At 33.2% G+C, this 14552-nt stretch overlaps 1 protein-coding gene and 1 pseudogene across 2 annotated transcripts; both read right to left on the reverse strand.

The window, feature by feature from the left end:
- Positions 1-151: 151 nt before the first annotated feature.
- LOC11441068 (glyceraldehyde-3-phosphate dehydrogenase, cytosolic) lies at positions 152-13719 on the reverse strand. Of its 2 annotated transcripts, none has more exons than XM_024779256.2 (12): positions 13585-13719; positions 13470-13502; positions 13283-13383; positions 13077-13192; positions 12870-12969; positions 12389-12535; positions 12237-12297; positions 12008-12105; positions 11755-11897; positions 11580-11663; positions 11385-11474; positions 152-353 (listed from the first exon to the last, which is right to left on the reverse strand). In XM_024779256.2, the coding sequence occupies exons 1-12, from the start codon at positions 13586-13588 to the stop codon at positions 167-169; spliced, it is 1164 nt and encodes a 387-aa protein (XP_024635024.1). In that variant the 5' UTR covers positions 13589-13719; the 3' UTR covers positions 152-166. The 2 variants fall into 2 exon arrangements, with proteins under 2 accessions (XP_024635024.1, XP_003601828.1); XM_003601780.4 differs by lacking the exon at positions 152-353 and adding an exon at positions 10976-11278 and having other exon boundaries at positions 13585-13714.
- LOC11440406 (DNA topoisomerase 2-like) lies at positions 519-7678 on the reverse strand (annotated as a pseudogene).
- Positions 13720-14552: the final 833 nt, after the last annotated feature.

Raw genomic sequence — 14552 nt, forward strand, 5'->3', positions numbered from 1 at the left:
TAACAAATTCATAGGCCCGGTTTTAATTTTATAAGGGATGCAAAAAAAGTAAATTCAGGGCCCCAAAAAATTAAATAAGTTATTTAAAAAAATATATATATTAGAAATCACACTTTGGTGGGTCTTGAACACATGACCTCACACTCAACAAAAAGTGGCCATGCCACTAAAGCAAGCTGTCCAAATTGAAAAAATTTGCTTTTATATAACCATTATTTTCATGTCTTACATATAAAAAAAATATATTTTGGGCCCCAAAATATTGAAAGCCCGGTGTCGTCGCCCAGCCTCGACGGGCTATGGGCCGGCCCTGCTCATAAGCAATCTGGACAATCAAATCAATAACACGGGTACTGCAAAAACAAAATGTTATCGGGACCAATAAAAAACTGTGTTTAGTAGTAGAAACAAAGAAAGATAATAGAGAAATTCTCCATCCTATATAAAATATTAAAAATCCAACTTTTGAACCATTCAATTCAAATGTATATCTCCATAAGGAATAGAAGAAAGATGGCTAGAGTCAAATCTGATTCATTCATGCAAACTCAGTTGTTCAGATAAAAGTTTTACAGAATATTGGTACAGCCAAAATCTAGTTTCACTAAAGCATAAAATTTCAGTTACATTGTAGTGCAATTGCGGGAATAGTCTAGTTGACTTCTACAAAATCTGATAATTCTGCATACTCATCGGAATCATTGTCACTCTCGTATCCACTCACTACATATTTGTTTTGATTAGGATTAGCCCCGTGAGGCTTAGCCCTTGCTGGCTGCGGTGCGATCTCAACCACCTCATTCTTTGCTATAGGAGAGTTAGAAGCAGAACCAGCAGACAAATCTTCAATTTGATTTGTATCCTTGTTAGCAGCCCTGTCCAGTATAGAACCGCTACTTTTCTTGTTAAATGGAGACTCCCTCATCTTCCTCACTTTCTTCTCTGGTGAAGTAGCTGTACTTTCAGCTGACTAAAACATATCAGTAAATAATTTTTGACCCAATGTTTGTCTGGTGCCTACATTTCTTTTCTTGGGGGCGGTAGATGCCGTCTTGGCATTTTGAGCAGCAGGCTTTCTCCCTCCCTTCTTAACTAGGGCAGCCTTCTATTGTACTTCGAAGTCGTCATCATCATCAATGACTTCATTATCACTATCTGATTCCAAACCTATGGTACTTGACTTCTTTTTTGCACCGCCCCTTTTGTTAATCTGTTTCTTCCCAGCAGGCACGGGTTCTTCACTTTCCATGGCTGTGGAAGAAAACCCAACTTCAGTACTAGCATGTATTATGTGTTATGTGTTATGTATTATATATGTACTACGTACTAGCATGGCTAATGAATTGAAGATTTAGAACATTTAACTACTTTAGCCAAAAAAACTCACCTCCCGACTTTTCACCAGGTGATTCAAAGTTATATGCAGCCAGGCGTTCTTGAATAGATAGAATATAGCTATCGTCATCAGCTTCCTGATGATCGGCATATTATGAAAATGTAAGCGCTTATACATGATTGGAAGGACAAAAATGTAGTACAGGAATAAGGCAATTGGCATACCTTAGTATTCTTAAACACTGATCCTCCTTTTGGTTTTGCAACTTCAACAGCATTCTCTGTTGATGCAAATCGAGAAAGTTCACACCCGAAAGGATATCAAAATTTGAAAAATCACAAATAATAATATTATTATTAATTAATCACTAAAACAACAATTCAGGCTTACCAATTTCCATTGAAGAATTATCATTCTCTGGCTCAACATTTTTGGTCTTCTTAGTATTCTTTCGTGGTTGTGGCGGCTTCATTGCAGGTTTTGCAGCAAAACCATTGGCTGCCTTTTTACTTGCTTGGTTAGATCTCTTTCGATCCTCTTCTGCCTCTTTGCTATCTAGCTCCTGAAACACAGGCAAAAGATAGTAATACAGACCTTCATTATTTCAAATACAAATAAACAAATTCAGTATTGTCTCTTACATCAAGTTTCTTTTCAAACTCGTCTAGATCCTTCAACCACAAAGATTTTGTTGGGGTTCCCATCAAAACTTCATGCTCCTTTTCCTTTTCAGCCTTTTCATCTAGCAGCTTCTGCACACTTTCTAGGGTCAAAGTTCCAATAGGTAAGGATAAAAAATACTCGTAGTCACCCCATGTTGCTCCTTCGGAACTCTCATCATTTGCCCCTACAACTTGTGGTTCTGCAGATTTACCTTTCCTCAGCATGGGACTAAAACCTTTCTGCTTCAACTCAATCAATAATTCAGCCTTTTTCCGGTTGATCATAATAATTTCTCCATTCACAACCCCTAATATAAATCTGACTTTATTGTCCAAAATCAACAAAAGCCGTTCAAGGTTGGCCAACATATATTTCTGCATGCATGCATAAATTGCATTTCAGTTCGTATTAATTAATTGGTATAAAATATAGAGATAGAACTCTCATAATAATAAGTCATTGAGAGAATAATTCACCTTTCTCCTCTGATAATAATCCATTCGAAGTGGATAAAACTCTTCAAGAACTGCATAATGATACAAAAAAAGTTAGTACAAAAAACATTACATAATATTGTGATTCAAAACAGTTATGCATAGCAAATGTTATACTTTGTTCTGGAGTGTCATATTTCTTAATTTTTCCCTCTGCATCGAAAAGATGCATGTTGCTCGTGCTAACAATGCTAGTCAATTTAAATTTCTTGAATAGTCCTTGCATGACCGAAGCTACTTTGTCCGGCTTCATTTTGACCTCAATGTCTATAATTGCATCATCCCCATTTTGCCTAAAATCCTGAAACAAAGAAAACTTTCACATGAAAAAAGACACAAATTAACCTATTGTATATATGGCGAGAAAATGTCTAAGTCATGTTACCTCAATGAAAGGATCGTTGACGTTAGGCGCCCCTTCAGTTATAGATTCAAGAAACTGCTTGTAATCTTCAGTCCACTTCCGTATAGGAAGCTCTGTGATTCTGAAAGTTTGTTCATCTATTTTCACCATTGAGCCATTGACTCTATAGCCTCCTTGCTTCATACTTTTCTCAATGGTTCCTCTGAATCCTCTGTACCATGGATCCATTGGCACCATTTCCTCTTCGTTCAACAAACGTCTAACATTGGCAATAATTTCCCTTGGATTATAGTTGGGAATGTAAGAACTCCAACCTGTTCCAATTTCTTCACTACCATTGACAAGAACCAAAGGTATGATGGGTATGTACCTATGTGGAAGTAAAATTTGAATCAGTTCTATGTCTACGGTGTCCTTAGTTGTCAGTAATCACAAACAAAATAGCCTCTTAGAAAAAACGGAGAAAACAAAATACCAGTTTGGTTCAATGGATTTTCCCTCCTCATTCAAGTATTTAAGAAGCTTATCATCATCTTCATGGAAGAGGAAACGAGTAACAATATTTAGCTCGGTGTAAATGTATTTGGGACTTGCATGGTCTTTACCACCCTGGAGAGGGAATATCCAATAAATATAAAATTTAAAAAGAAACGTGGGGAGTTTTGCAATAACAACATATACAGGTTCATCTCACCAAGTTACGAGTACCAAATTGACCGTTTGGATTGAGAAGATTGATGTTGTTGCCACCAACAAAATCTTGTGCCATTCCAATAATTGTATTTGCAAGACTTTGCTCACCATGATGGTAAGCAGAATGCAAAGACACATAACCGATAAATTGGCTAACTTTAATTTCTTTGTACAACTTTTTCTTAAATGAGCAGAAAAGAATTTTCCTTTGGCCAGGTTTAAGACCATCAACCATAGAGGGAATGGACCTCTGGAGTTCTGCCCTTGAGAACAATATTAGCTCTCTGTCGATGAAACTCTTGTATCTAATGAGTTTGGCTTCAAGATCATGGCAAGTGCTAGGCTGCAACAACAAAGAATGGTAAACTTTATGTTAACAAAACACCGAAGAGGAGTAAGCTTGTATTAGCATATTCTCATATTGGTAAACATCACCCATATGAATTCTTTCATGTGCTTATCAAGATCTTGAAAGTACTCTCTCCCTTCTTGGGAAGTGCTTGTACCCAACCCCTATACAAACACCAAAAACAAAATAAGAAAACACTGAAACGACGAATTATAAACACAAAAATGGAGGTTCTCCGGGTTAGAGTCACAAGATCTTGAAAGTACAATATTGTTATAAAATGTATATGTGTGTATGTGTATGCAAATAAATTTTAAACATAGTATTCATCACATGTATACGCGTAGGCATATATAATTGATAGTTATTAAATAAGATTTCATCATTTATGCTGCATACGCAAATATAGTGGCATACTTACAGTTATAGGCGCAAATATATGGAGATTCTCCATGCTTACAACAACAAACCTTATAGTACTTTATCTTCCAACAGTTTGCATTGTTCCCTATTCTTTTTCTCCACACTTCATAATCCGACATGGAATAAAATGATAATTTTGTCCCGTTTGAATGAGAAACCTGCAGAGAAAGATGAATGAGAGAGAGAGAGAGAGAGAGATGTGGATGTGATATCCAAAAGGGGTATTTTATTCAATAATATGTACAACTTAGTGTTTTCAATATAAACTTACTATCAAATATACAACATACAACATTAATAATAGTAAACTAACCCTTATTATGGGAGTGGTAAACTCAACGATGAAAGATGGAACTTTAAGCAGTGATGGCCAGAATGAATGAATAAAGTTTATCAATAGCCCTTTGATGTGGGAGCCATCATGATCCTGAACACATAAAGTTGAGCTATTATAATCTGGGGAACAAAAAACCATGCATAGTATATCGTCATTCCCATCATATCCCACTGAAACCAAACATAAAAGTCAAAACAGCAATAAACCATGACCTTTAAGTCTCACCTGATCAGCCATAATCATCAAATGACCATATCTCAAAGACTTCACATTTGTGTAATCTTTGTTTTGCTGCAGTCCAAGAATCTTCTGTATAATTTGAAATTCTTGGTTGTCCGTTATCTGTTTCTTGCTCGCTACCCGAACATTGAGCAATTTGTCTCTCAATGGAAATACACCATAGTGGTCTCGACCCACAACAGAGAGGCCAGCCATCTTCATACAAAAAAAAATGTCAAATTAATTTAAATTTTTCTCATTCTTTGTAAATATTAGAGATTTGTGGTTGACTTTAAATTAAAACAACTATATGCTTCTACCTTATCTTTGTTTTCTTAAATGAAAAATATCCACACCAAAATTTGAGATATGCTTTTTTCTATACTATTTTGCATATTGACAATAGAAAAAAAAACTTACAGCAAGGGCTTTAGCAGAATCTCCGTCTGTCAATATCAAAGTACACTTCTCTGAGTTCCTTCCACCAGCATCATTAGCATCCTCAAGCCTTACAATCCCACGGATCCTCTGGATCTTTCTTCCATCAGTTGTCTTAAAATCTTTACTTTCGTTAAAATCTGCCCATGATAGGAGGGTGTCCATTATTCCAGATTTTTCAACTGCAGAAATTTATAGCATGTGAGTGTAAATAAGAACACAATTTCAAGTTAATTGATCACATTACAGCCAAAGAATGAAGCACAACTAACCATCCTTTAGCATTGATTCTGGAACATCACAGTAAGAACCAAAACTAGGTTGACTAGTCATGAGAGTCTCCTTAGTTTGAGAATCAAAAGCAGGGTTATTAATAAGTGCATTCACGAAAACCCACAAATGATTCTTAACAGTGTGAGCTTTCACATTGGCATCCTTCTTTTTCTTGTTTACTTTGTACATTACATGGGCAATAATCTGATTGGTGATGTAATCAACATGAGTGCCACCCTTGATTGTAGCAATCGAGTTAACAAAGCTGACCTGGTAAAACAACAAATGAAGACGTGTAAGACAAAAAATTAACATCAATTGACCTCGAAGTATACTTGAGAAGTTCACTAGTCACCTGTTGAAACTGGCCATCACTTAGACTCACGCAAATCTCCCACCTATCACCTACTATAGCATGAATCCTAATAACAACAACCAATTCAAGTTATATAACAACAACGGGAAAACGACACATGCACCGGCACATAGAGAAAAACGAACCTTGGCAGGGGTGCAGGTTTGGACTTCTCAGCACATTTCAGGAAGAGGTCAACATAATCGCGGAAAGACATAAAACAGATCAAGGTGCCATTGAGTTCAACCTTAACAGTCTTTCCAAGGCACCCTGCCATATCCAACACACGCTTCTTCATCAAAGCAACAAGGTCCTCTTCAAGATATGTCATTTTGAACTTTTCCAAGTCAGGCTTAAAGGTTACCTTTGTCCAGTTCTCACTAGCATTGCATTCGGTTATCACTGGCTCAGACTTTGTCCCCATATTGTTTGAGAAAACCTTCATAACACAACCAATTCACCCGATCATCAATACATACCCAAATAAACACAAACAAAAACAAAAGCACAAATGTAGAAGCTACATATAAATTATCAAATAAACCAAAATTTATGTTCATTTCATTCAAAATTAAAAATAAAAACCATAACAAGATCCTTAATCCAAAAAAATAAAATCAAACAGATGTCGGCGGTGATTCTACATTGTATGCATCAAAATTGAGTCACCGATTGAGTATATAACAAAATATTATCAAATATACAAAAACTTCAATTCATTACACCAAACATGAAAAACCATAGCAGAATCATATATCAACAGACTCAATATCAGTTCATTACACCAAAAATTATAAACCCTAGCAAAATCATAAATCAAGAAATTATAAACCCTAGCAGGATCACAAATAAAAAAAATCAAAAAAAATCAACAAATCACTACCTGCTTATACTTCTTCAAACGACGTCCATCAACAATCTCAATAACAAACTCCTTCGAAAAAATATTGGTGAGCTTAGCACCATAACCATTTCTCCCACCAGTAGTTTTCTTCACATTATAATCATAGTTAAGGTGACCAAAGAACAATTCAGGAACATAAACATTCTCTTCCTTATGAAGCCCTACTGGAACACCTTCACCATTATTATAAACTGAAACTGTATTCCCTTCCGGTTCGATTGTAACTTTGAGCGAATCCATGGACGGATCTCTCTTGGTGGCGTCAAGGAGAATCTCGTCAAAGATTTTGTAAAGTCCAGGAACGTAGGAAACAGAACGGTGAACCATTTCTTCGTTTTCGTAAACCCATAGATTTTGAGTGTGTTTTTCAGTTGAACCTATGTACGTATCGGGATGGAGGAGAATGTGTTCGAGTTCTTCGATTGTTTTTGAAGGAATGTTGGCGCCCATGGTGATTGGTGTGGTGGTGTCGTTGTTGTTTTTGAGAAGGAAAATGCTAAATCTAGTGAAGAGAATTATGGCGAAGCATTCACGATTAAACAGCAAATTTTTATGGTAAAATTTAAAGAGCGTGTGTTATGTGAGTTAAAAAGAATCTGCAAATCAGTTGAAATACTTTGAAACCCGGAATTGGTGCAAATCAGCACTGATTTGCAGTATTCCTTTTTCACTCACATAACACAGGACGAAAAAAAAATCTGGAAATGACTGAGAAATGAGAAAGGGATCTAACGGTTGATTTTTGGTTTGCGCGGGAGTTTGAAAAATGAACGAGGATTATCAGGGGTTTGATTAGCTTTGGCATTTGGATTCGGGTTTTCCGGTTTTGCCGTTTGGGTGATTCGTTTTCATTTGGATGCATGTAAGTAAAATAAATTGATTTGATTTTATCAATTTTTTAAAGAGGCCAAAATATGTAATATAAAGGGTAAAACAGTGTTTTACCCCTGTAATATAGAGTAATTTTGGTTTTGCCCTCTGTAAAAAAGAAAAATTAGATTCTGTCCTTGTAAAATAAAGATTCTTCAGGAATGTCCTCTGACCCCTATGACTCAGCAGAATCTCTTACGTGGCGCTCATGTGAATATTTCTTTTTTATTTTTCATTATTTTTTCATTGGCCACATGTATAATTCATTTAACACATCATATTTAATTAGAAAAAGAAAACACAAAAAAAAAAAAATAATTAAAAAAAATCTGAAAATTAATTTTTGAAAATTTTAAAAAATCGAAAAAAATAATTTTCAAAATAAAAAGTTCAGATTTTTTTCTCAAAAAATAAAAAAATCTGAAACTTAATTTTCAAAATAAAAAAAATATTTGAAATTAAAAAAGGTCAGTTTTATTTTCAATATAAAAATTATGGAATAAAAAGTCCAAACAACCTTTTTCAAAATAATTTTTTTTCTTCAGAAAAATATATATTATTTTCCAGAATATTAAATTTTTTGAAAAAAACTGAAATTAAGATTTTGATTTAAATTCTGGAACAATATTTCAAGATAATTATGAAAAATTACAAAAAATGAATTAATTAGGAAAAATATAATTCTTTTAGTTTAGAACAAAAATCTCAAATTTAATATATTTCAAAAAATTATAAAATAACTATGAAAAAGATTCTAAAATATCCAAATATAAATTAAAATAAAAAAACTTCGAAAAATATAATATTGTCTAATTTTTTTATTTTGAAAATTAAGTTCCATAATTTTTTTTAAATATTCCTAATTCCGAAAACAATTTGATTTTTTTTATTTTCGAAAAATATTTCATAAAAATTCAGAAATAAAACTGTCGAAAAAAAACTGAAATTAAGATTTTTATTTTGATTTAAATTCTGGAACAATATTTAAAAAAATCTGAATTTTTTCTAAATTTAAAATTTTCAATAAAAATCTGAAGTTAATATTTTAAAAATTTAAATAAAATAGAATTTTTTTTCAGATTATATAATTGGAATTTAAAAACATTTATATCCAGATTTTTAATAATTAAATATTTTCCAGAATTTTTTTTTAGAAAAAATTAAAATAGTTTTTTATTTCTAAAAGAATTGAATGTTTTTTAATTTTTGAAAAAAAAAGTTTTTATTTTTTTAATTTAAAAAATAATTTTAATTTTTTCAAATTTTGAATACTGATTTTCAGATTTTTTTTTTATATTTTCGTTTTTTTTATTTTTTTAAATATAAATGACGTGTAAACTATTTTTTCCGCGTGGCAAGAAAAAAAATGAAAAATAAAAAGAAAAAGCCACGTAAGTGTCAACTCAAAGATTCTGCTGAGTCAATGGACTTAGGGGGCAATCGTGACGAATCTTCATTTTATAAGGACGGGATCTAAAATTTTTTTTTACAGGGGGCAAAACCAAAAGTGTCCTATATTACAAAGGGGTAAAGACCTATCAACCCTAATATAAATAAGGATGAAAAAAAAAAAAACATTTGAATCCAACCTAATTAAGCACAAAATGTGCTTAGTCACAAAGATCAACGAAACATAATAAAAAGACAAAAAAAAAGAAATTTAGCAGGTGGCATACTCTAAACATACATACAAAACTTTCCACCATGATTGAAAGTCAAAGAAAAAAATTAAGCTTTGACGTCTTGAGCTACCATAAAAAATGATATTCTATTTTGTCGGGCAACTTTATCAATTTATGTTTTTTTTTTTTAGAGAATTTATCAATTTATTTTTAGATAGTTTATTTTAAGTATTTATATTTTCTGTATTTTACTTTTTAATCACAATTCGTTTGAGTATTTTATGTTTTGAAAGATTCATTTCGGTCATTTATCTTTCCAACATTATACAAATGTATCATTCTTATGTGACATAAGTGAGTGACATGCCAAAATAAGGATAAGTAGGTCATTTTTTCTCCAAAATTCCTAATTTGAATTTGGATATTTCTTTCTCAAAATACTTCTTATGGAGGTGTTCTACGTTAGTGTCATGCTACTACATTTGTTGCGGCCTTCTCCTACAGCTTGGGTGAATGTTCGATAACTTGTTTTTAACTAAAAGAGATATCAAACTACATCAAGTACATTTTCGACGTCGTTAAAAACAAAAATGATAAATCTAGAATCAAATTCATAATTGAAAGATGATTAAAGCTGTTATTATATAGTTGTAAAATAATTACCATATTCATTATTTTTTATTAAAAGATATGTTTGTTTTTCAAAAAATGAGTTATACAAGCTAACATGCATAACTCATTTTCTTTAAGCTAAATTAAGTCACTCAATTTGACACCTGAAAAACATGAATCAAATACAGAAACATATTCTAAGATCTCAAGCTAACGCTTCACACAATCAAAAGTCAGGACAATTTAAGAGGGTTAACTCAAATTATTGATTGAATCCATGGTTAAATTACACAAAATCACGAAAGAAAAATTAAATGTTGAATATATGTGAACAACTGAAAACTTGACAAAAGAAAAGAAAAACATTTGCTAGAGGCGTGATTTTAAGCATTTTCGTCCTATATTTCATGTAATTTCACTGTATCTGAATCCGTGGTTAAATTACACAAAATCACGAAAGAAAAATTAAATGTCGAAACTTGACAAATAGCTTGTTAAAAAAAAAAAACTGAAAACTTCACACAAATTTTGGCTTGTTAAAAATCTGAAAACTTGACAAAAGAAAAGAAAAACATTTGCTAGAGGCGTGATTTTAAGCATTTTCGTCTCATAATTCATGTCATTTCACTGTATCTGTTTGAAATTTATTTTATTATGTCAAAAATGAAATAAAAATTCATTGAATTATACATTTTTTTTCTATTATTTTTATTTGTAATTTACTCAATTAGCAATTTCTCCTAAAGTTTTCATGTGCTTTTTTCAAACAAGGAAATCACGGTATCACTATGAAGATGTATCCCCTCATCTAAGAACATTTTGTGTTCTCATATTATTTTACGTATCTGAAATGATATGTTCTTCGAATTTCTAAAACTCTTTTTGAGAGGTAAATTGTTTTCTGAATGGAATTTGCTCTTCAACGCTAAATGACACTGCATAACTCCGATACTGTTGTAAATTGTTACTCGTTATACAAACAAGTTTAAAACGATTGGATTGATCAATAAGCAAAGCTCAAAATATAAAAGGATCGCAGAGAGACATGGTAAATATTGTAAGATGATTATCAAAATGAAAAGATCCATCTCTAAAACAAGAGGAGGTAAAAACCTAAAGCCGTCTATTCAATCCAAATTACAAAAATAAAAATGCAGAAACTGTGTCTCGGCGAAATCACTCACAGCAACACAAATTTTTATTCTTAGTTAAAATTCACACTGACAATCTCCAGTGAGACAAAATTTGGAACACTCCGATGCAATCCAAGCTCAGCCTCATCAAGCAACAGAAGCAATGTGGACAATCAAATCAATAACACGGGTACTGCAACACCAAAAAACAACGTATTATGAGTACGAAGAACACTACGTATATTTTGGACAATCAATTCAATGCCATATTGTGACAGCAAGGTCTTAGAGTAGTTTACCTGTAACCCCATTCGTTGTCATACCAAGAAACAAGTTTCACAAAGTTGTCATTCAAAGCAATTCCAGCCTTGGCATCAAAGATGCTAGACCTGTAAATGAAAATAAAGTCCAACACAATAATAATTAGATTGAGAGAACACCAAAAACTGATCATGATAGTTTATCTTCAAAGTTGCTTAAAAAACCAACATTACCTGCTATCACCAATAAAGTCAGTGGATACCACATCATCTTCAGTGTAACCCAAAATACCCTTCAGCTTGCCCTCTGATTCCTCCCTGGTTTTTGCAATTTCAACAAAATAGGTTATGTTAGGAGGGAAAAATTATTCAATTAGTCAAATATAAGAGATTCAAGTTTAAGACTTACTTGATGGCAGCCTTGATCTCCTCATAGGTTGCTTTCTTCTCAAGCCTTACAGTAAGGTCAACAACTGAAACATCGACGGTAGGCACACGGAATGACATTCCGGTCAATTTACCATTCAGTACTGGAAGAACCTTTCCTACAGCCTGTATGTTCCAAATTCAACATTCATTAACAAGAGTAATGAAATTGAAATAAAACTTGCACCATCCAACCATGTAACATAACTTGACAAGGTTATATCATTATAGAGTACCTTGGCAGCTCCAGTGCTGCTGGGAATGATGTTGAACGAAGCAGCTCTTCCACCTCTCCAGTCCTTGCTTGATGGGCCATCAACAGTCTTCTGGGTGGCTGATTCATCACACCAAACAATCAATCAATTAATCATGAATATAATCTTACTCTAAAATGAAGAACAAGAAAAAGAAAACATTAAAATGAATAAATTCTAGTTCTAGTTAGTAAAAAGATAAATAAGCAACCTGTGATGGCGTGGACTGTGGTCATAAGACCCTCAACGATTCCAAATCGGTCATTAATAACCTGCAAAGAGTTAAGATTAATAATTTTATCCAATGAAGCTAATAATTTAACCCTAACCAATAAACATATTAAAAGGGTAATGAAAAAAAACCTTGGCGAGGGGAGCAAGGCAATTGGTAGTGCAACTAGCATTGGAAACAATGTTAAGCTCTGGTTTGTATTCTTTCTCGTTAACACCGACAACAAACATAGGTGCATCTTTGCTGGGAGCAGAAATGACAACCTTCTTGGCACCACCCTAATCACCACAACAATCCAAATTCAAATTACACACATTTCAAATTTAAACTATAGAAATCTAATCAACTGTTTTTAGTAGATTATTAGTACTCAATATCATTGTATCAATCAATCAAACAGGGAACAACTAACAATATGTAAACATAATACTAGTCGACTGTAACAAAACACAAAACACATGATTCATATCAAATAAACAAATGATAACAGACTATCAAGCATTGTCTCACTGAGTGGCGTCGGATATATGGATCTAACGACCCCATAATGATCTATCAGATAAAAATAATCAAAATAATAATTGAAATTGAGATTAATGAAATAAAATGAACCTTCAAGTGAGCAGCAGCTTTATCCTTGTCAGTGAAAACACCAGTTGACTCAATAACGTAATCAGCTCCAACCTCACCCCATGGAATCTCCTCAGGGTTCCTATTATATTCAGATGCAATCAAATTTATCAACTAATTCATTATTAAAATTAATTACATCCAAAAAGGGCATGAGATTCAGATCCAAAATCAGAGATCATAAATTACCTGGTTCCGAAAACAGCAACTTCTTTCTCACCAAAGAGAAGGGTCTTAGTGTCCTTAACCTTAAGTTCAAAATGCTTCCACTGACCGTGAACAGTGTCATACTTGAACATATAGGTCTGCATATACAAAAAACACATTGTAAAAATAAAAATCCAGAGTTCGACTTTGATTGTTAGGTTAAATTGTAATCGGATCAGAGATTTTACCATGTAATCAGTAGTGATGAAAGGATCGTTGATAGCAACGAGTTCAACATCGTTTCTTTGAAGAGCAACTCTAGCAACCAATCGTCCAATTCTTCCAAATCCTGTTTACAGAAAGAAATAATTTAATTAAGTAAAATTAATTAAGATAAAACAAACAACGTAATGAAAGTAGTAAGAATTGAATTACCGTTGATTCCGATCCTGATCTTCTTGTCAGATGCTGATCAACAAATAAAAGAGACATTAATTAATAAACGATTAAAAGGTGATATAGAGAGAAAAAGAGTAGAATGAACACATACCCATTGAAACAGAGAGTGAGAGTTGAAAAAAGTTTGAGAAAATAAGAATGAGATTAGAGTGAGGTTTGGTGGAGAAAACAAGGGAAGAGTGAAGGCTATTTAAAAGGGTTCGTGCAAGAGAAAGAGAGTGGGTGGCATGCGTGTCACGTGACGTTTGTGCTTGGAGAAGGGGTAACTTTTTAACATTGAGAGAGCCGCTGATTTTTTTACAACCCGGGGTTACCCCTGATTTTGACTTGGACGAGGGGTTACATTTTACATAGGTATGTATGACCGTAGGAGAAGATTACTAGAAGGAATCAGACTTTGGAATTTTCGAGAATATTCGGACCCGTTTCTCTTTTCGGTCACACAATTAGGCCATCCACTGTTTTTTATTTCTCCGTGGTTTCAAATATTTTCTAGATTTATTTTTACTTTTTGTATGTGGGATCCACCAAAATTATATTTTCTTTCCTCTCTTATATGGCAACCAAACAATGGAAGCCTTTTTTTCACACAAACTTGTTATCTTCCATACGACCAACTTATTTTTTTTACTAGAAACAGACAATGCATAAAAGCTTTAGAAAAGGTATTTTAAATCTCCCATCGATCAACAAGGCTAAAACGGAAAATTATAAAGTATGTTAAAAATATGGTTCTTGCCGAATGAATTAACAACCTGGTTAGTATTGCAATGGACATTAGAGATCGTTTACTGAGAAAGCTCATTGATTGAGTAACCCCTCAATGTGAAGCGAATTGCTCTTCTTCCATTTAGAATTTGCTCATTTCCCGTAAAAATTCGAATATGAGTTGACTCGCGTAGGTGTATTTTCAACGTGAGTTAACTCGCGTATGTTCATTTTTAGCGTGAGTTAAATCACATTAAACATGTTAGACATCGGAGAGGAGGACCGAAACTATAACTACTATCGTCGGATTCAAGAGCACGAGGTTAGAGAAGCGTTGAAAAGGATGAGTAG

Source organism: Medicago truncatula, chromosome 3 (assembly GCF_003473485.1).
Source record: "Medicago truncatula cultivar Jemalong A17 chromosome 3, MtrunA17r5.0-ANR, whole genome shotgun sequence".
NCBI lineage: Eukaryota > Viridiplantae > Streptophyta > Magnoliopsida > Fabales > Fabaceae > Medicago > Medicago truncatula.